At 40.7% G+C, this 23,881-nt stretch overlaps 1 protein-coding gene across 1 annotated transcript; it reads right to left on the bottom strand.

Moving 5' to 3' along the window:
* Positions 1-60: 60 nt before the first annotated feature.
* On the bottom strand, positions 61-19,548 carry LOC307254282 (cytosolic non-specific dipeptidase-like; the record flags this gene model as incomplete). The annotated part of the gene is made up of 11 exons (XM_080032588.1): positions 61-139; positions 1,387-1,534; positions 5,433-5,574; positions 5,686-5,850; positions 9,435-9,595; positions 9,737-9,821; positions 9,961-10,158; positions 12,539-12,627; positions 12,938-13,100; positions 18,409-18,552; positions 19,438-19,548. 11 exons carry the CDS (start codon positions 19,546-19,548, stop codon positions 61-63), a joined length of 1,485 nt encoding a protein of 494 aa, XP_079888714.1.
* Positions 19,549-23,881: the final 4,333 nt, after the last annotated feature.

Here is a 23,881-nt window from a genome sequence, read left to right on the forward strand (position 1 = left end):
TGCGTCCTGGCGAGAGTAGTGTAGCTGGTTTAGGAGGTAATGTAATGATGCCATTTAACATCACACACTGGTCCTCCTAATCTGCGATACTTCATTCAGGAAGGCAACAAACAACTTGGTTCCCTCAATAAAGTTGTACCTGGGAGAGAGAGTTAAAGGAAGAATATGGTTAAAAGGCTGTTGGGTGAATAAACACAACACATTTAAAACAAATGTTGGACTGCTACTTTTGTGGAGACACTAACGGTAACAGAGTACGTATGGAGAGCCACATTTACACTTACTTCATATTTTATTGGACATTATTATAAGCCCGCAAAGCACAACAAAATAAAGTTCCTGTTCCACTTTGCTGCTGCCATCAGCTAGGAAGGAAACATTTTTGGACTTGACCAATATGTACGAAGCATTTCTGCTATTCTATTGTGACCGTGGTGTTGAATTTTATCATCATCATGAGCCTTGAATGTGTCAGAACTGCTCTGCCTATTGTTTGAATAATTACTGAACAGCTGTACACAAATATAGTCAGTTTCTCATTTGGCATTGTCAGAATTCTTGCATGTCTACTACCTTTGATTTAATTATTTTTTTCCTGGAACCCCCATTATCTTGCAGTCGTATCTCCTTCATTTGGTGAATATGAGGGCAAAGGATTATTTAAGGATGTATATAAATAGGAGAGGATAAGACTGCTTAAGCCCTTGAGGTCGGGTTGAGTCCTGTTCTTTTCCTTCTGATTAAATCTCAGCTTCTCTCCTGTATCTTGTTTTCCCTTAACTCGCTAACAGCTTTAAAGGAATACTTGAACAATTTTAATCATTAGCTTTTTTCGTCACTCTGGCTCAAGAAATAAATGACAGAAACCTTTCCTTTTACTGTGCCTGCATTTTTGGTGAAGGAATGGGCATAGGTCACTCTTCCAGGTTAGCTTAGCTCAAACACTTGTAGTCAAGGGGAGCCAGTCAAAAGATAAACTTTACAAACAGTGTTTGATCCCTTTGCCCATTTCTTCATCAAAATTCATAGGTACAGGAACTGTTTTTGAGGCAAAAAGCTAAAAATGCTATGCCCAAAGCAACCTCTAACTTCGGTGACCAAGCCCTAAACACAAACACCAACCCTACAAACACAATATATGCTTTGCACTGTGTTTGACATTCTCACACTTCTTGCAAGACACTACACACTGTTTTTTTACATAAGACACATTGTTCAAAAAAGAAACCTCCTGCAATCATTGGGAAAACACTTCTATCTTAAGTACAAAGCACAACTAAAATTGGAAAAGCAGTGTCTTATTCGGCCTGTGTATTAAGTTTTGACACAGTGGGCAAAATTCTGGAACATGGGTATAAGCATTCGGTAAAACAAGTGGTGTCAAACCTGCTGATTTTTTCATTCTGTGAGTGCAGCCCGTCGTCAAAGCCTCCAATGGGCATCATGATGATGCTTTTCTCTGTCACATCCTGGAAGGTTCTGGCAATAGGGATGGTCGCACCCTCACGGATCAGATCAGGTTCCATATCAAAAACTGGAGAAGGGAGGTCATCTTAAAGGTCACATATTATGCTAAATGCACTTTTTAAATGTGTTCTAACATATCCATGGGTCCACGGTGTGCCTAGAGACTGCCAAAATATTTAAGAAAATAACAATCTCTCCTTTTCTCACTCTCCCCCTTTCTGAAACCCCCACCCCTCCCCCCCAATATACTCCAGTCAGAATTATCCTCGTTTCTGACCTCACAAACTGGAAAGCCAGAAGCTTCCACTGTGCAGCCCACACCCCCATTTCTTATTGGTCCACTGCCCCGACAGACAGAGGGCGAGGCGTATCTGGCTTCGCTTCCGGACAGGGGGCGGGGAGAGCTCAAAGATTGTATATTTACGAGGGGAGCTGCAGCTCTTTTTAAAAAATAGGCCATTGTGAGATTAGCTGAACATCAGCATAGTACAATAAATTATCTGAAAGTTTTTTTCAGCAAACAATTAAAGAAAAACGTATTAGGGACTGTTACGGCTCCCGCCTTGTTTTCTCCTCCCTCCTCTTGCCTCCTTCACATTCTCTCTCTCAGGTGTTCTGGGGCCTGATTGGGGGCAGGTGCTCCCAATCATGCAGAGCTTAAAGGCGTGGCCTGGGCGGCTGGCTCACTCTCTCTGCCTGCCTGACTGGACGGTGTGCTGCTGACCTGCTGCTGCTTGATTGTGGTTTCCTTAGTTTTGGTTGTTTAGTTAATGGGGGGGCTGCTAGGTTGTGTTCTGTTTATTTTATCGTAGTTGTTAGAAGGGGCAGGGGAATAGTTTATTTGGAGGAAGGCCTGGGCAATACTGTGGTCCAACTGTGCCTCCCCAGGTCTTCCTCCCGTTTACCCTTTTTCTTTTGCAGCCTCCTGCTCGAGTTGTGTTGTGGGTTTGTTTTCTAATAAATCACCTTATTACTTGGATTCTTGGTTCTGTCTGGGTTACTTTAATGTTTACTGGCCGGCTGAATGAGCCTGGGATGGCCGGCCGTAACAGGGACCACTAAGACCATATAATATGGTGTATAATAGTACCGAAAAGTGTATAATATGGGAGCTTTAAGGGTGTATTCACATTGGGAAAGTCCGCTAGTTCACTTGCTTTGGTTCAGACCAAATAGAATTAAAAAATGTTTTTTTTGGTGTTGTCCACTTTCATATTGACCCTTTTGCAAGTGAACCAGCATGACGAAGCAAAACTACACGTTTCATTGGATAGACATTCTGGGGTGGGGAGAAGCAGTGAAAACTGCGAAATTGTTAACAATCATGGAGATAAGGGAGACCGGGGTAAGTAGGCACACCTTTTACTTTAGTGAGAATTGCTCATCACCTAAACATCTTTCAATAGTCATTCCTACATTACATTGAAGCTTAAGGTGTTGGCTTGAAATTTGAACCCCACACTTTTTCTAACTTATTGTAATAAAGAAGAAATTTACCATCAAAGACACTCTAACACATTGTGACAACCAACCCCATCAAGGGGTCGGTTGTCACACACTATGGGGTTGTTTGTCACAATGTTATCTTAATGGGAAAAATCTTAAAAAGAAGGCAAGAAAGCAGAACTAAATATGAAAGTTGAATTTAATTGTCTAGTTGAAAAATAGACCTACATAACTTTATGCATCTTAACACAAAATGAGCAAGGAATAAACAAAAAGGAAATCCATATTACGACCAACCTACTGTATGTAACAACATAAAGAACAAAACAAATAGGTCTAACAATAATATCCTACTCAACTAGGCTACACACATTTACTATCTGAGTTACAGTGATGGCAAATGTAGGGTCTGCTCACTCTAACTAAGCAGAGCTTGTGTGCCCACTGGTTGCACATACAACACTTCTCCCATACCTACCCTGAACGGCTGCTGGAGAACGTTTCCATACAAACCAAACACAAATTATCCTCTTCATCTGATGAAGATTCCCCCTCCTGTCTCTTTCTCTTATGTTTATTCTTCCCCAGCTGGTGTGGAGTGCACTGGGGTGCAGTAGCCTTTGCAACTGGTCTAGTTTGGGATGCACTGGGTCGTTTTGATTTTGTTGCTTTTTCTCTTTTGAATGCTAGCTGCCTTTTCCTGCTCTATTATCTCCTTCTCTGGGGTGTCAATGAGGATACAGCTTGACATTTTATTTTGCGTGTGGGTTCCTTTCCTGGCTGCACCCTTTAGAGAACATGTGACAACCAACCCCCCAAAAAATGTGACAACCAACCCCAACTGGAATTTCTTGCTAGTATCAAGGCCAACAACCATCTGACAACTAATTAGCTTGCTAACCACAATCTAAACTATAGTTTACCCTTCACACTTTTTTAGGGTAACAAGTGTTTTGTTATAAACCCATTGTGTAAAAGCCTAGAAGAAAAATAGTGAGGAGCTAAATATTTTCAATTTGACATGAAAAACACAAACAGTCCTCTCACCTCAAATTCAGCAGTCTAACTCCAAGGAAGACTATGTAGGTGACCTCTGATCCCAATTGTGGATATTTACATACCAAAATTTAACAGACAGCGCCTTCTGGTTCAGAGATATAACGATTGTGACAACCAACCTGTGTGACATATAACACCGTTCTCCCCTATATACTGCGATCGTGTTTATTTTGTGCCATCAGCAAATAACCACTGTAAGTCATTAAAATCTGTAGGCTAGACTGCTAGTCATTTACGTTGTAGAGAGAGGAAGGGGGGGGGGGACTACTGCCTGATCTAAAGTTTGGTATAATATGGGTTAAAAATAATAAATACATAGGCCTACATCTATAAAAAAATAATAAAAACATAAAATGATTGTTGTTTTATATGTTTATAATATATAGGCCTATGTCAATGCCACGTTATGTGGCTTGTAGCCTACGATGTGAAACATAATTTTTACTGTATTGTTGCTGCTGGACGCGCGGCTCACAAGATGAATAGGCTCAAACTGACACACAGCTGATTAGCTGGCTGTCAGTTCGGCGCAGCTCAGCTCCAAACTGACACCAGGATAGTATTGAAGGTCTAACCGTTATCATGGGAAGCAAAATAAAAACACGCACTTTGTGCAAAGCGCAGCGTGAACCTGTTGGCACTGTGAAGGAGACGCTCCCCTCTCCTTCATCTGATCGCTGAACACATTCGGGGTTTGGTCCGACCCCCGAGTGAGATTGCTGTATTCACACCTGCCTGAAAGATGCGCACTGAAGGCGGAAGTGCACCTGAGTTTGTTTCAACCGAACTAAAGACGGCAGGTGTGAATACACGCAAGTTTAATAGACAAAAACTCTCTTACCACAGAATAAATCAGCTGCAAATGTGGAGGGATTATACAGTATACTGTATAAATCTATGTGACTTGAGAAAGATTTCCTGAAGCAATTCTGTGTGTGTGTGTGTGTGTGTGTGTGTGTGCATGTGTGTCTGTGTGTTTGCGTGCGTGCATGCGGGTGGTTGGGGGGTTGATGGGTGCTTGCAAAAAGTACATCAAGCAATTTTAAAGCACAATGACAATGCGCTTAAAACAGAATCAACAGTAGAGACAAGAGTAAGATGGAATCACAGAGGAGAGGCCAAAAGATAATAAAAAGTAACATCGTAAAAACACCTCCATAATAATTTGGTGGCAGGTTGTTTCTAAACCTCTGTACCCTGATAGCAAAAAATCATCAAACTCTAATTTTGAAACCATCAACAACAGCAGGAACTATGCACTACTGTGTTTTATTTTTGGGCTTATGGCATTACACTAAATAAGAGGCTATATGATACAATATACAAAGATAAAATCACAAGAAGCTACAAAATATGACATATTACTACTACTTATATATTTGTATATTTGTTTGCAGTTTGCTTCAGCTTTCCTGTCACTATAAAGGATTTTGATGCAGGGTTGGTTGTGTTTTCTGTACCTTTCTTGATGGCAGCCTTCCCAGCCTCATAGAGAGGATGCTGAGTGTCAGCCAGCCAAGGCTTGGCTCCAATCACCATGGTGACTTTCAGCTTATTGGGACTCTTCCTCTTGGCAAATACAGAGTGAAGGTAGTCTGTTACCTAAAGTTAACCAACAAAATAAAAGCAGAAGCGGTTTATGGTAAGAATTAATGAGCATAAAAAATATATTGTGTTGTTTTTTCAAATCAGAGCATTTACATCCTGTTTTACCTGTTTCTTGACCATAGCAGGGTCCATGTTGGGAACTTGTCTGATGGAAAACTTAGCAGTAACCTTAGCAGGAATGACAGTCTTTGTGCCAGGGTCAGAGAATGCCCCCTCAATGCCATGGATGGAGACAGTAGGGTATCGCCACATGTGGGCCAACAGGTCAACCTACAGGATACATACAGTGACAATCAGAATCCCTTTATTGTCATTGCACAAAGTTGCCACCTGGATTTTACCAAGCAAATACGCAAGAGCCCTCCATCCGTCAAAAACAGTGATAAATATGTTTCAGTGAGCAACAACAAGTTATTTAATCCTAACTGATGTACAGATGTAACTGTTTCAGAGGGGTGAAATTATTGGCCTGCATAAAATAAAGAAAACTACTCAGGAGAAGATGAAACTACTAAAATCATGTTAAGAACTGTCCAATGCAGGGGTGGCCACTGTTTTTCAGCTTGTGAGCTACTTTTAAAATGACCAAGTCAAAGTGAGCTACCACCTACTATTAGGGGTCAAAAGTCACGGTTCGGTACGTACCTCGGTTTTTAAGTAACGGTTCTGTTCTGTACGGTACGGTTCTCAGTTAAGAGGAAACATGTCTGCAGAATTGCAGCCTAAAGGTATTTTCCAGTATAGAAAAGAAAAAACTGCTGCATACAACCAAAGTCTCCAATAAATAAAATACTTCCTGCTGGAGGAAAATAGTAGCCAGCAGAGAACCAGACCCTCCTAGGGGGGTCCGGGGGTATGCCCCCCCGTGAGATTTTTTTTCACTTTTTTAAAGTGAAATGCATGAATCTGGTGCACTTTGAGAGGAAAATTAAGAAGCTAAATATGAGGAATTTTGTGTGAACAAATAATTTGGAGACACTGGGTCTGATGAATTAGAAGCAATTGAAGAAAGACACATGGATTTTCCATAAAAATATTAATTAAAAATAAAAAAAATGTATGCAGGGTCCTCTGGGTTGGGCTTGGTGCTCTTTTTCTTTAACAAGACCTATTTCTCTGTAATATAATGAATGCATTTAAATGCAGTGAGAGGAACGAAGCAGAAGAACTCTTGTCCAGCTATGCCGTGATCTTAATATAAAAACACAAACTCACATATTCATCCGCGCCCCCCCTGCCATAACCAAACTGTGTATAACCAAAACTGCCATAACCAAACAGTGGGGGGCGCCCCCCAAGCAATTCTAATTTAAAAGAGCAAGAAATATACACAAATGCATATAGGTTTATCTTAAAGGCAGACTTATAGTCATACAAAAAAAATCCTTCTCAATGATCACTTCTGCCCCACTAGAATATGTGGTGGTGTGTTTGTCTGAACAGTCTTCCTCTCTCTGGCTGTATTTTACATAGTAGAATTTGTCACAGTGTAGAAGCCTCTCCACTTCCTTGACTTGGATTAGCTGTGGTTAGCTCACTGGCTAACAAACTGATATGTACTGTATGTCAAATTAGAAAGTGGTGTCCTCTCTCCCTCCACCGAACGTCGGCGCATGCTCGCACGGCTCGTTCGCTCTTTCATAGTAAAAAAAAAATAAATAAAAAAAATAAATTAAATATTTTTTCTTTTTTTTAAAGAATGCCACGCGATTGACCCACACTACCCTCGCGATCGACCGGTCGATCGCGATCGACCTAGTGGCCACCCCTGGTCCAATGCATTACAAAAACCTGGATAGACAGGGGGAACCATTAGCCTGGTCCAACCAGACCATCGCACTTCATTTCATTTGTACAGAAGGTCTGGAACTGCCCTATTGGCAAACGTCTACTCACTTGGAGGCGGGTGTCTGTTGAAGTTTTCAAACTATCTGCCCAGTGTCACTCTGGATCAGCCAACCAATCGCATAACGTTTGGTCGTGACGTATGTCATGAGCCGGCTTCTGACGGTTCGTTCCAGTTATACAGGGAACTCGGAAATTTCCGACTTCACTACATGTTATAGTCTATGGATCTACTGGTAGCTGGCAACGGTAACTTGCTAGAGCCTAACGTTTAGTTATTTGGATGAGAAAGGTTGTAGGCGTCCATACTTTCCTGAGCAGATGCACTGGAACACAGACAGGTCAGAACTCGGAACTACCAAGTTGGAAATTTCCGAGTTCCGAGTATAAAGGAACGCAGCATTCAACTGAATATGGACTATGCAGATATGTAGCCTTAAGAAAACCACTTATCAGTGGGGCTTATCAGGATAAAATGCTTACATGTTGCTCTGGAGAAATGGATAAAGGTTGTGTGGTCTGATGAGACCAGATTGACTGTTCCAGAGTGATGGGTAGATCAGGTTAAGAGAGGTGGATGAAGTGATGCTCCCATCATGCCTACAGTGGTGGCCAAAATGACTAGAACATCTGACAGATCTGAACATATTGACCTTTCTTTTGTCTCCAAAACATGATTTCATTTCAAAATGTTCATGAGATATGCAGATGGTTGTTCTGAGCACAACAAATATCAAATTAAGTCAGTCCTACTGTTTTTATCCACTTTTAACTTTAATATTTGGTATGTCCACCTTTTGCAGCAATCACAGCAGGTCGGGACTTTGAGGGGGCCAGTCCATTATGTTCAATGTTCCAGCAGATTCCTTATGTCCCAGATAGATTAAACATTCTTTAACTAGATAAAGTTAAAGAATGTTTAGCTAGATATAGTTAAAGAATGTTTAGGGTCATTGTTCCATTGAAAAATAAATCTAGGCCCAATATGATGACTCCCAGATGGTACTCCGTGCCTCACAAGCATGTTGTGGTATACTCTATGCTGCCATCTACTTTCACTAAGTCTCCGGTTACTGTGGCTGACATGGCACTCCACACCATAATACTACGCCTCCATGTTTAACTGTTGGCAAGAGACACAAATTTTTATATCTCTGCCCCTCCCTACATCGAGCAAACATTCTTCGCCTTTTGCCAAAATTTTCGAACTTCAACTTATCAGTCTACAGTACAACACTTTAGACCAATCTTCCTTTGTCAATTTCTTGTGTTCTTTTTCAAATTTAAGGCATTTCACTCTATTTTACTATTTCAATAAGGGTTTCTTTGCTGCTATTCTACAAGTCCTTCTTCTTCCAGTTACCGACGCAGTTCTTAAAGACACTGTTGCACCATTAGTCATTGTGGTGTTGATCTCCTCACAGTTCTCATGTACTATTTCTTCAGTACTGACTCATTTAGAGATGCTTTATTTGTTAGTCTGAAAGTTGTTTTTTTTTTTTTTTTACTTCTCCCCTTTTGGTTTTTGTGTGAATTGGAGGCATCATGGTGGCCCAAAGTATACTTTACAGTGCTTGTGTGAAATAGGCCTAACTCGTTTTTGGTAAGGGAAATGACCTAAATCTCTTTATCATGGCTCTATTCTATGTTTCATAGAGCATAGTGATGACTTTGTTGATATTTAAGTTGTTTTATGGGTATTATAATGGCCAATTCAACAAAAACAACTGGAATGCCAAGTGTTCTAATCAGTTTGGCCAGCACTGTAGTGCCTACTGTTAAAGCCTGTGTGGCAGTGTACAGTATGATCTGGGGTTGCTTCCGTTGGTCAGGTCTAGGTTCTAAGCAACCTTGTGCCAAATAAAGCTCATCAAAATGTATTACGTATACAGTATGTGCCGTAATCAAAGCTAAAGATGGTCCAAAAACATTTTTTACTTTTTTTTTGGCCAGGCAGTGTATGTGCCTCAAGAAGATTATTTGGACCATTTTCAGGAATATACTCATACCTTGTTGCTGTACATGAGCTGATTAACACCAATCTTGTTCTTGTAGTTGTCTATATCAAAATGGATGTCCTGGTACATTCTCCATTCTTCATCAGAAAGTGAAGCCACAGCCTCTCTGATTCCAGGTATCAGGACCTTACCACTGGGGCTGATCATTGTGTCTAGATCAAGAATTAAGAATAGACTATTATTGCTGTTGTTCTCCCAACCTGCTACCAAACTTCCTTGGTGGCTAAAGGGTAAGGAATGACCGTGTGAATGAAAAATGGAGTATACCACTAAAAATGCTAAAATATGCTCACCAAGAATGCCAATGAGGTCAGTCATTGGTTCGATCACAGTGCCTCCATAAACACCAGAATGTAAGTCCTGTTTAGGTCCTTGGACCTTCAAACACACATTAGGGAAAATGTTACAGCCTGTGACAACCAGGTGCAGAGTGTGTGTATGAGCAAGGATAAGGTACAACATTTGAAACAATACATAATAGTTTGGATCTGTGTTTCTGGTAGAATCGTTACACAACCTCGGCAAAGAAGTAGCAGTTTCCTCTGGTGCCGTAGGTGAGGGCCGGCCGTCTGCTCAGCCAGCCACAGTCTGAGATAACGATGTAATCCACATCAGAGAAGAAGGTGTCTCTCTGGGCCAGGATCATAGCGTCCAGGCCATTAGAGCCCGTCTCCTCCATGCCCTCAATGACAAACTTCACATTCACTGGCAGTTCCTGGTGAACAGAATGCAAGATGGTGCTACTACTGTTAGGTATGTTTGGTAGAAAGTGGCAGTTACAGCAAGTGGACAATGAGCAGTAGGAAAATAATCTAGTCATTGATGACAAGCATGCCTTTTTATGAAATTGTAATGGGGTTATAACATGCTTGGCGGACTAACAAGAGTCATTAGCTTCATGTGAGACACATCTTGTCACTCCCACACAATTCCTTCCCATTAATACATCCAGCTTCTGGCTGAGGCACCCTCTGGAGCCACCACCCACGGGGAGAACCACAGGGGACAGATGCGCTTACAGTGAATGCCAGGGGCTAGACAGAATGGACCCAGGTGGATGTGGAACGTCATCTCTCTGTTTGGGAAAGAGCCAGAACTTGTGAGGGAAGTCTATGCAAAGTCTTGATTCAGAAACCCTTCTTTTGGAGATGGGTTGGACCCTATACTTCTGCTTTGTGCCGCCACGTTGGAGTTTATTCCAGAGTGTTGCCTCCCTATACCTACGGGTTATGGGGGGACTGTTGTCTGCTTATGCACCGAACAGCAGCTCAGAGTATTCGGCCTTCTTGGAGACCCTGAATGGAGTTCTGCACGGGAACACGGTAGGGGACTCCATAGTTTTGCTTAGATACTTCAACAAACAAGTTGGCAGCGTAGCGGCACCTTGAGAGGCATGACTGGCATGAACGGCCTCCCTGACCTAAACAAGCGATAATTTGTAATTGGACATCTTTGCTAGTCATGGATTTTCTGTAACGAACACCATGGTGGAACACAAGGATGCTCATAAATGTACTTGGTACAAGAGCACCCTAGGCCAAAGGTTGATGATCGATTTGGGATCCTATCATTTGATCTATAGGACACTCTGGTAAAGAGAGGGGCCAATCACAATCTGGTGTTAAGCAGAAACCCTTGACCAGCATGGTGGACCATGGTATTCATGGAAGCTGTCCAATTGAATTAGGAGTCCTTCCGAGATATGTTTTCCCGGGAACTCCGGATGCAATTGCAAGGTACCATCAGGCCATAAGGGCAGCAGCCTTTGCTGTGGAAGAGGCAAAGCATAAGGTGAGGGTTGAGTTCAAAGAAGCAATGGAGAAGGACTTCCAGTCTACTACAAAGTACATTTGGAATACCATCCGACACCTCAAGAGGTGGAAACAGGGAATGATGGGACACTTGTGATTGCAACTGAGGAGTTAATGGGGCGGTAGAAGGAGCATTTTGAGGAACACCTAAACTCAACTAATCCACCCTCTATTGTAGAGGCAGAGCAGGAGGCTACTCGGGGATCATCATCAATTTCCCTGGTGGAAATCACTGAGGTACTCAACAACAACACCACAGTGGAAAAACCCTGGGGATTGATGAGATCCATCTAAAACTTTCGAATGCTTTAGGGGGATGGGCTGTCTTAGATGACACATCTTCTGACAGGGGTTTCCCCTGTTCAAAAAGGGGGACCAAAGGGTGATTGTCAGTAGCAGGGGTATCACACTACTCAGCCTCTCTGGTATAGTCTACTCCAAGGTGCTGGAAAGGAAGGTCCGGCGCATAGTCAAATCTCAGATTGAACAGGAACCATGTGGATTCCGTTCTTACCTTCAAGTGCTTTGTGGATCTGTAGAAGGCTTATGATATGGTCTCCCTTGGTACAATCAAAGTGAGAGTTGTATCCGTGTTCTTTGCAGTACTGTGATTTAGTTAGGTATGGGATTCAGTGGGAGTTGCCCTCTTCCAGGGCTGAGCTTTGTCACCAACCCTGTTTGTTATATACATGGACAGGATATCACGGACTGAGGATTGCATTGCTGCTTTCCGTAGATGATGTGATCCTGATGGATTGGTTTACAGAATGCTAAGCGACAGGTTTAAAAATCAGTAGCTCTAAATTTGATGACATGATTCTCAGTAAGTAGGGAATGAGAAGTTACCGCTTGTGAAGGAGTTCAAACACCAGAGTCTTGTTCGCAAGTGAGGGGACATTGGAAACTGAACTAGTTGAGTTCTTATACACAGTTTGAGGGCCGGTTCGGAGCAGGTGACTAACCGGGAACCAGTTCTTTGCTTTTCTACAGCGAGAGAACCAGTGCAAATACGCTGGATAAGTTGTGTTTGGTTCACAGAGCAAAGAGGCAAAACTTGTCGGCAATGTACACAGACTTATACAGTGACGTCTTGATGTGGCCCATTGAAGAGCCAACGCGTTCTTAATAGGTTCCCAAGATGAACTGGGAACTGGAACCTGGTTCGCGTTAGTAGAAGTAACAGTGCCTCTTCCGCTACCTCTCTCTCACACATTTGATTTTATTCATCTGTGGCATGTAAAACAATCCAATATAACATTGGTATTGTACATTTTTAACTCTCACCATATTGAGGGTCTGGTAAGCCTCCACAGCATGGATCCAGGCTAAAACCGGGGCCTTGTTGTCTGATGCTCCTCTCCCATAAAGGTTTCCTACATGCACAATAATCTAAAATTAGTATAATAAGATAATATGTTTTTTTTTAAATGTTGAGTATAACAGTTGGAGATTAAGCAATGTTACCATTGCTTAATCTCCAACTGTTATACTCAACATATACACTTTAGAACAAGAGTACATTAATTAACTGTTAGTTAATGCTTAGTTAATGCTAAATAAGCATTAACTAAGCATTTCTCCAAATAACAACCACATTAGTTAAACCCTCGTTTGTTCTTCTAATCTAAACATGATTGAAACATAAATATTGAAATGATAACTGAAGTGCTTTAAGGCTGTTACCATTAATGTCAGTCAGGTTGTAGGGATCCGTTGTCCAGCCATCCTCTAGCTTCGCTGGCTGGACGTCCACATGACCGTAGACACACACTGTGTGTTTGCTTGGGTCGTTGCCAAACTGAGATGTCACCACTTTAGGCAATGCTAACGTCTGCCCATCGGGAAGCTGTAAAACATTAAATGAGAGCACACATCGACATGTACAGTGTTACATATAGTTAATGAAGTTTCTTTCTTGATAGTTTGGATTTTCAGGTTGCTCTGCTATGGAACCATAAAGTGCAGCAAGTGCTTATTTTCAACATGTTGCAACAATAGACTTAGCAGTACTGAATTAGTTACAGAAAGACAATCTCAATCCATAATTGCTTATTTCTCAATTATCAGAGAAAATATATATTTTTTATATTATATATATATATATATTTTTCCACAGTGTATAACACTAAAACAGCAACAACTTTACAGGAAGGCAGTGGTACGTAAAAGTGTTTCTATTTTTCCATCAGTATAGTTGGATGTTAAGGGTCATTTTACTATTCACAGGACACTTTAATGCAGTTAAAGCTCATGTTATGTTTGCCCTAATAACTGGTGTGAGGCTTTGATTGTTGACCTCTAGACTGACACTATGAGCTACATTCACAAAGAATGGATTGCGTGCACTACTAGCTCCATGATTTCCTCAATCCTGTTTTAGCACCTTATTCACAAAATAATTTGCACTAGTTATATAATAATTATAATTGATAGGTTTTATATAGCGCTTTATTGCCTAGGCACTCAAAGACGCTTTACATTTCCTGGTTCAATTCGTTCACACACAGTCATACCGGTGGTGGTAAACTACGAGAGTAGCCACAGCTGCCCTGGGGCAGACTGACGGAAGCGTGGCTGCCATTCAGCGCCAACGGCCCCTCCGACCACCACCTCAAACATACAGCAATCATACACATTCACACAGGGCAAGGTGGGTGAAGTGTCTTGCCCAAGGACACAACAACCATGATATATGCCGGTGCAAACACTTGCTCAAAGTTCGGCAGCCGAGTGCAATGTTCTCTCCTTTTGCGTTTAACTGAGTAAGCGGATCTCTTCCAAGTGTTTCCAGACTTGAGGACGATCAGCCAGGATTTGATGGTGATGAATGGTCTTCAATAGGGATGTAACGATATGACATTTTGAGTACGATACAATACGATACTGCAATTGATATCAAGATATTAAGCGCAAGGTGGTGCCCTTAGCTCAGTTGGTAGGGCGTCCCCCCATGGGCCTCGGCCAGCAGCGGGTTCGATTCCAGCCCGCGGTCGTTCTCTGCATGCCACTCCCCTCTCTGCCCCATTTCAACTCTGTCTCTACACTATCAATAAAAGCATAAAAATGCCAAAAAAATATCTTAAAAAAATATATATATATACACTGTGTGCACAATTATTAGGCAAGTGAGGATTTTGGCCATATCATAATTTTTATGCATATTTCCCAACTTCAAGCTGTATAAACCTAAGTGCTTATTGGATTTAAGCATACCAGGTGATGTGTATTTTTGTAATGAGTGAGGGTGTGGCCTAAGGAGATCAACACTCTATATCAAGGTGTGCATAATTATTAGGCAGCTTCTCTTCCTCAGGCAAAATGGGCTAAAAAAAAGAGATTTAACGGACTCTGAAAAGTCAAACATTGTAAAAAGTCTTTCAGAGGGATGCAGCACTCTTGAAATTGCTAAGATATTGGGGCGTGACCCCAGAACCATCAAATGTTTTGTTGCAAATAGCCAACAAGGTCGCAAGAAATGTATTGAGAAAAAAAGACGCAAATTAACTGCCAAAGATTTGAGAATAATCGAACGTGAAGCTACCAGGAACCCATTATCCTCCAGTTCTGCCATATTCCAGAACTGCAACCTACCTGGAGTGCTCAGAAGTACAAGGTGTTCAGTGCTTAGAGACATGGCCAAGGTAAGGAAGGCTGAAACCCGACCACCACTGAACAAAACACACAAGTTGAAACGTCAAAACTGGGCCAAGAAATATCTGAAGACAGATTTTTCAAAGGGTTTATGGACTGATGAGATGAGAGTGACTCTTGATGGACCAGATGGATGGGCCCGTGGCTGGATCAGTAACGGACACAGAGCTCCACTTCGACTCAGATGTCAGCAAGGTGGAGGTGGGGTACTGGTATGGGCTGGTATCATTAAAGATGAGCTAGTTGGACCTTTTTGGGTTGAAGATGGCCTCAAAATCAACTCCCAAACCTACTGCCAGTTTCTAGAAGATACCTTCTTCAAGCAGTGGTACAGGAAAAAGTCTGCATCTTTCAAGAAGACCATGATTTTTATGCAGGACAATGCTCCATCACATGCATCGAAGTACTCAACTGCATGGCTAGCCAGTAAAGGCCTTAAGGATGAAAAATAATGACGTGGCCCCCTTCCTCACCTGACTTAAACCCTATTGAGAACCTGTGGGCCCTGCTTAAACGGGATATTTACAGTGAAGGAAATCAGTACACCTCTCGGAACAGTGTCTGGGAGGCTGCGGTTGCTGCTGCACAAAATGTTGATCGTCAACAGATCAAGAAACTGACAGACTCCATGAATGGAAGGCTTGTGACAGTTATTGAAAAGAAGGGTGGCTATATTGGTCACTGATTTTTTTTTTACGTGTCGGAAATTTTTATTTGTAAATTGAGTTGTTTTATTATTCTCACTTTAACAGATGAAAATAAACAAGTGAGATGGTAAAATTTTCGTTTTTTTATTTAGTTACATAATAATTCTGCACACTAATAGTTGCCTAATAATTGTGCACATATATATTCTCGTAAGAAAGACAAAACCTCACTTTTACTTTCTTAAACATTCAGGTTTAGGTTCATTAACATTTTGGATTGACCGAGAGCACTGTAGTTGTTCAATAATAAAATGAATCCTCAAAAATACAACTTGCCTAATAATTGTGCACAGTGTACATATTAAGCGCATAATTCATTTCTACCCCCTTAAATTAAAGATAGTACCGCTGATTAAAATAAAACATACACTCAAATATAACCAAAACTTTAAATATCTTATTATGAACAAGTGTCCGAGAGATTTAAATAACTTATCACCAAAGACACTGCTTCTCTACTGCTTTTTTAAAGAAGCATTACACCTATATTATTGAAACTGAAATAAAATTTAAACTTAATTTAGGCACTTGTCTGTAACTGTTAAATGATGTATACAAAAAGATTAAACAATAGTGTGATGATTTCCCATTTATCTATGTTTTATTTGATTATCAACTCTATTTTTATTTAACACTACATTTTTACAAGCCACGTTTTTACCTTAATAGGACTAGATTAGGACTGACACAATGAACTGAGTAAAATATTTAATTATGATTTTTATTTGTTATTTATTGAAATTGTAGTCTCAAAATAAATGTTTTTGCAGTGCACTCCTCTCCCTCTCACTTTCGCATGTAGGCATTGTGACCTAAATTTGACCTAGTAGTGATTCCATATTATTGCGCAACATGCTCCCGGCACCTGAGTTCACGTAAAGATGTGATGAACATATTAAGGATCTTTGGACATATTTCCTTCATCTGTCAGTCAAGGATAACACTGTTGAAAATGGTGTGTTAACGGTGCCTGTGGCAAGTAGCGCTGGTCTTGGTGAATTAGGTGGTATTTGTAACAAGGCTTGTTTGCAAGGAAAGGGGGCAACAATTTTGCACAGAATTTTTGAATATTCCCTAATTTACATATGCAAATGGACAGGTTCACCCAGGATGCTGTCCGCAGCGCAATTTGAGTGAAGTTTCCCCCTTTGCGCATGCTTTGTGAATTGGACGTTATAATTTTCTCTCGTTTAGCGCCCGTAAAAGTTTGGGAAGCAGCTTTGATGTCTTAGTCAGTAATGAGGAGGTAGATTTAGTCTCTGTAAGCTTTTTGAAGTAAGCAGCTGCAATCTTTCCGAGAGGGGTCTGGCTGCACACCTCCACCGCAGGCTCATCCGTTGCAGACCTCCACTGGGAGGCTCACTTCCACTCTCAGGCTGGTCATGAGCAAGTTGTTTGAAGTTTGCCTAAACTGCGCATGCGCAAGTTGGTTGAATGTAGCCTACACTGTTTGGATCGGTCAGTGATTAGCATTAGGTGATTCAAAAACTCTGATTGGTATTTGACAACAGCTGGGTTTTATTCAGGCTCCAACCAACAAATACAGTTAATGGGACGGGAAGGGCACGGACAGAGAAAGAAAAAATGGTTAGCCCTGATTAGCTCCTTGCTTGCAAAGCAGACTAAAGCTAAGCCTGGTAATAATAACTGGACCATAGCCATTTGGCCGTGGTTTTTCTTAAACGGTTTGTTAATACAGATAATCCCACGGCAAGCCATAACATCACGTAGCCTATGGTAACATGGTAACACCACAAGCAGTCTGTTGAGTTAACATGCTAACTAGCCTCTGAGCCGAGCTGAGAGCATGGACATATAAAGAAATGGACACCGGATTGAAACACGGCGCCCATTCATTCCTATGAAAGCTGCTCATTGGCGCAGAGAAGCAACAAGGAAGCATAATCCGGAAATTCCATGCAGCCCGGAAGCATGACGTAGCATGGACGTAGCTGTATTATGGACCTATCAAGAAAGAGGGCGGCAAGCGTAGCTGATGTAGAATCGTTCTCGTTCTGTAGCATCTAGCCTGGCGAAAACAAACTGAAAGCCGTTAAAAGCCGTTGGGCTAATAAAAAGCTTGAGGTGGCGTTTTGAAATGAGAAAACTTCCATTTTAATAGTATATGGTCTAAAGATAAGTATGAGCCTATGATTGATATCCAGACATTTTTTGCAGAGACACAATCTTGTTCGCCGCTTGTACTGTGTGGACAGGGAAGTCTGCCTACGGACCGCATGAAAATAAGCTCCTCCCCCAACCATGCAATACCAATGGGTTGGCCACATATCCATGCTGGCTGCTCGGAGAAGGCACAGTCCTGGGGGCCTGGCTGAGAGCAGCCACGCTGTTTAGGTTTTATTCTGTTGTAAAAATTAACATTTTAACGCTTTTTAAACTTTTTTTTAACTCTACCGGGGTTTCAAACGGAAGTCCCGGAGGTTGCCGCTTGAAAAATATCAAGTAATCAGAACTATCAAATTAAAAAATTACAAACGCTTATCCGGAAGTGCCTATACTTGATTTTATTTGATCATTTCCGCTTCACATAATGTATCGCTTTACTTCCTGCCTGACAGTGGAGGTGAGCCTGACAGTGGCGGTCTGCAATGGAAAGCCTGACAGTAGAGGTCTGCAGCCAGACTCTCTTGACCCTTCCTGATGAGAACCAACATCTCTGTTTGAAATATAGAGTATTTACTGTCAATTAGGGTGATGATTATATACAAAGTTCTAATATCTTGTATAGTAGAATGTATGAAAGGTAGGGAGGGTTCAGTTAGCTCTGTTACTGACTTCTTGTTCTCCAACATCCACCAGCTCTACAGTCCCTCCCATCAGCCTTAGCTTCTGAGCCGTCAACTCCATCATGCGGTGTAACTCTGGTCTCTTCAAGACATTGCTGGAGTCGCTTTCTATTGCAACCCAGTCCCGTAGTGCCTAAAACACACACACACACACACACACACACACACACACACACACACACACACACACACACACACACACACACACACACACACACACACACATTTATATTTAGTCAGTACGGAATGACCAGAATGTGTTCTTGATTAATTTTAAATCAAGGAATCTAAGGTAATAAAAAAAAGTATGTATCAGAAACAGTATTTGCTCTTCATAAAAAGTGTGTTGTTATGCTGCCGCCTCTTGGGTACATTTGAAAAAATTAATTCCTGAACAGTGATACTGACGATAGCATGAAGCATATATAGTATGTGAATTGTCCTTGCAAAACATCTTTGCAATTCACTTCCGTTACTTATGAACTAATTTCTGGCCTTATGAGCAAGATAACCAAATAGTTTGGCTTTTAACTCACGATACACAACATCATGACTAATGATTGGAATTGTCACCTGACATTGAAAAAATTCTTTGGCACTCCTGCTATATCTTGAGACAAGGTGAGAAGGTGTGGAATGACTAATGACCGTATAGTACCTGTTTTGTGTTGAAGCAACCATATTTATGACATTTTCTGTTCATCTCTGTAAAACACAATAGCAAATAACTCCAAATGTACTATCTCGCTGTGTCGGTGCTGATTAAAGAACCAAGAATTCAGATTAACTTTACCATGGATTTAGAGTGTTTAACTCAGATAAATCCATTGCACAATTATTTAGTTATTGGCTAATATATATATCGTTATTTGACATCCATGCAATCAGTTTACTTTCTTAACTCTATGTACTTGGGAAGATTTACAGCATATTTAGTTGCTACTAGGATTTATATATTTTTTTAATATTATATTTAGATTTTGTTATCCTAATAAAAACGACTACAGTAGATTTGTACCTCCACATATTCTTCTTGGTGGCTGTCAATGTACTGAATCAGCTCTGAATACTGGAAAGCATTGACAGCAGAAATGACCAGCAAGATGGAGGGCAGAACTGGAAGATTCATCTGTTGGTAGAGTCAGAAAAATGTAATACTTGATACTGCAAATGGCTGAATAAAATGCTATCACATCATTAGATTGTATTTGAGTGCACAGGATATTCCCCTCTGGACCAGATTCTCCTAGGCCTGAATTTTTTGTTTAACCTGTATTCTAAAACACAAAGAAATTCAGTTTAAAATAGTATACAACAAAAAAATACGACAATTCCTCTCATTTGAGGACCTAATTTGCCCTAATAAATTAGTGGGACAACTTATTTATTATCAAACTGGTCTGTAAATATTATTTTTTTACCAAAAGATCAATTAATCAACGATTTGTCTGGCTAGAGTAAATATTAAAACCTCACACTGGGAGGATTTAATTCTAGAAGAAAATCATGAATTCCTTTATTTATTTAAATGTTAGATATTTTTTTTATATTTAAGGATATGCAGTGTAAAGAAATCCACCTTTAAACCCACCATCTACTGTTTAATCTATGTAATGACAATCGATAAACCCCTCCATGAACTTACTGTAAAGTTTATCACACTCATCTCTAAATATTTTCAATGTAAAACTTCACTCAGTGGATAGTCCTACCTTTTCTCTGCTGAAGGTGAGTGTGACAGTCTCCTCAGGCATGTAGACTATTGGACCTTTGCGGGACATTTATATACGCTCCCGTGTTATCACACTACCAGTGGTCCCTGGGGTTACACAGTCAAAGATTTCCTGACACAGTGCCAAGAACTTTGGCTAATAAAATTTTTTTTGCTAACAGGCACAGGAATTGCACACAGTCTATTAATCCCACTCCAAGAATGCACACGGGGGTTCAAAGGGAACAAAAGCAGCATGTTGAAATTAACAAATTCCTGTTGTTTGTGTTTTGGAATTTTAAAGCAAACCCCAGTAACACAAAAGTAGACAGCTTTTTTTTCCATATTAGGCAGGTGTCCCATTGTTCTGGACTTAAAGAGCACCTATTATGCATTTTCAACTTTTATGACCTATAAACGTTGTAGTAATTATCTATAGTCATGTATAACCATACTAAAGTGTCAAATAATGACTTAGATGCATTTAGACGTATACCCTGCTGACCGTCTGGGGTGGCTGTGCAGAGCGCTAAACACTAGGGACGCCGGTAGCGATTCACTTGTTCACATTTCCGGGATTTATCTACGTAGATCAATACGGTTTTTCCATGTATGGTGATGCTGCAACGTGCTCAGGCACGCCCCGGCCATGCCCCCACCTGCCAGCTCAAATCTGCCCGTGCGCCGCTGAAAGTGTTCCGGAAGTTTGTAGACGAAGCTAAGGAAAATGAATATGGGACTGGCATTATTTTTTTATTATCAGACCAGGGGCCGTATTCACAAAACATTTTAAGGCTAAGAGTAGGTCCTAACGTGCTGATTTAGGAGTAACTCTCAAAGATAAGGGGCGTTTCACTCCTAATTTTAGGACTCCTAACTTTTTAAGATAAGTGTAATTCACAAAGCATTTTAGCGCTAAAACTAGCTCCTAAATTCCTAAGTCACTAAGAGGAAATCACAGACACTCATTTGATGGCATTTTGGAGAGATTTAATGCTAGTGAGCTTTACAAAAGGTACCTTAATAGCTGTAAGGGTTTAATGATCTTAGTAAAGCTATAGGCTATTTAGAAAGTATAGACACATTTATATTGATTATATTTATATAAAAAATTATTTATTAATTATTAAGTTCCTTTTCCTGCAGTTGCTTTGGGTTTACGATGCACTGAAAGTTACTGTTGGTGTCACGTTTGGGTTTAATATGTTACTAGAGTAGGCCCATATGTGGCGCTTCCATCTCCTCCATTCCACAGGTCCGCTACTGTATAGTTGCGTGTCTCGCCTTTTTCCTTCCGCATGCACTTTACGATTTTGCCAGTTGTTGTTTCTAAATTGTGAATTTCCTGGTTTATCGCTGTCTGACTATTGCTGCATAGTCCGCCGTTGAGGGAAATACAGTGAGAGTGCATGGTGTGCAGCTGTTCAATGAGGATATTTTTTCCGATTCAAATCATTGTAAAATTCTAAATGAATAGACCAATGTGGCGCTATTGTAGGTTAATTGTGAACGAATGTGTGGGAAACCCTGCAGTATCTTGGGTTCATGTTAAATCAGTATCACTTGTCATTAATTGTATATAAAAACTCTTCACTTTAATACAGCGACACGATATGGATATCTCCCACAGTGGTTCTATCATAAACTCACTCTTAGCTCTCATTCCCTCTCAGCCAATCACTGTGGGCATAGAAGGTATGAACATGACATCATCCATAGCAACAGGGTCAACACCGCCCTCTATTCTTAGCTTAGGAGTCCCTCCCATTCCTTAGTAAAAGTTGATCGTATCAGCTTTGTGAATAGGTTTTAAGAAATTACTCCTTACTAAGAACTTTTAGTGCTCCTTAGGAGTACTCTTAGCGCTAAGATAAAATGTTTTGTGAATACGGCCCCAGAAGAATAAAACCTGACTATTAGGTCCTTTTTAATTATAGCCAGGGGTTCATTCGGCAGTACTAAAACTGACAATAATTGTCAATAGCCTAAATAATAAAACTGTTTGCATTGAAGACGATTGCAATCAGGTAAACACTAATAAGCAACTGACTATGCACATCTTCAACATTTTACAGTTTAAATTGTTAAAGTGAAACTTGTTTACTGTAAGAGAAGGGATAATAACTTTGTTTTTAACAACAATAATTACATTATATAGTATGAACTAGATAATTAATTAATAATGTGGTATTAATGTAAATATTTTATTTATATTTAAATTATTTAATACTACCTTTTTATACTATCAACGATCAAGTCATTATCTGTACAAGCTTATGTTTTTACGGGCTGTATGAGGCTTGAGTTTGTCTCAGCGCACAAGAGGCAGGGGAGACCCAAGGTTGCCTGCTAATCCCAAATCAATTGTTTACGCTTACATTCACAACAATGGGCAATTTAAGGTTGTTAGCTTAACTAACCTCCATTTCTTTGAACTATTCAGAGGAACCCAAAGTAAACTCACACAGACACAGAGAAAACATGAAAAGTCTACACACAAAAGCAAGTTCAAACCCAGAACCTTCTTGCTGTGCAGTTAACTGCCGTGCCACCATGATTTGTCTTTACTCAAATGTGGTGTTTCTTCATTTAGTAACATCCACTCTGCCGCATTTAATAGACTTTGTACGTAACATGAACAATTAACGTTACAAATCCATAAAATTAAAGTACTAAAAGTCAAAGTCAGCTTTATTGTCAATTCAAAATATGTGCCAGACATACAAAGTAATCGATATACCGTCCGTCTCCGACCCACGGTGCAATAAGAACAAAAGGATAACATTTGGTAAAATAAGACAAGTAATATTTTCAATAAATAAATTCTAAATAGTGCAAAAGGTAAAGCAAAACAAAACGGTATGTAGTTGATGTATAGCTGCTGTTCTAGCTCCTAAAAGACTACAACTCTACCCCACCGCACGGTGGTGAAAGACTGCTCTCTCCAACCGGAACCGGATGTTGAGCTGTCCTTTACTTCGCCAGTTTCAAATCAGCTGTATGACCACCCGGGCACTATAAAGGCTCAAACGCCCCCGTAAACATCCTCTATAAGTAAGTCAACTTGCTGAATAGGGAAACGAAAGCTTTGCGCACGAATGATCTTCACTCTTTCGACCTACAACAATGACCATGTTTTTCTACCATCTCCACCAGTTGGCCACGGTGAAGTCTGATCAACGACTTTGTTGTACGTTTCAGAGAAACAAAAAGGGCAATCGTTGGAACCTGTTCAATATTAGTTCACCAGTGAGTTAATTCTGAACACCGGAGGAAAAGAGTAGGCGTCCCGCTCCCTACTCATCTGAAATCCTACCGACGTCTTCAGCTGAATCTTTTTCGAAATCCGACCCACGGCCACGCTGAGGTTGTGACAAGCCGGAAACCGCCTTTCCTAACTGGCGAGTTAGCGAGACTAGGGATGGGGCTGATCCGATCCAGTATCGGGATCGGGTACGATATGGCCGAAATCTGCGTATTGGATATCGGACTGACAGCTCCGATATAAAAAAATTAAAAATAAATACTATGAAAGAGCGAACGAGCCGTGCGAGCATGCACCGACGTTCAGTGGAGGGAGAGAGGACACCACTTTCTAATTTGACATACAGTACATATCAGTTTGTTAGCCAGTGAGCTAAAAGCCCAAAGCTAATCCAAGTCAAGGAAGTGGAGAGGCTTCTGCAATGTGACAAATTCTACTATATAAAATACAGCCAGAGAGAGGAAGACTGTTCAGACAAACAGACCA

The sequence above is a fragment of the Ammodytes marinus genome (genome assembly GCF_949987685.1).
Source record: "Ammodytes marinus genome assembly, chromosome: 1".
In the NCBI taxonomy this organism is placed as follows: domain Eukaryota; kingdom Metazoa; phylum Chordata; class Actinopteri; order Uranoscopiformes; family Ammodytidae; genus Ammodytes; species Ammodytes marinus.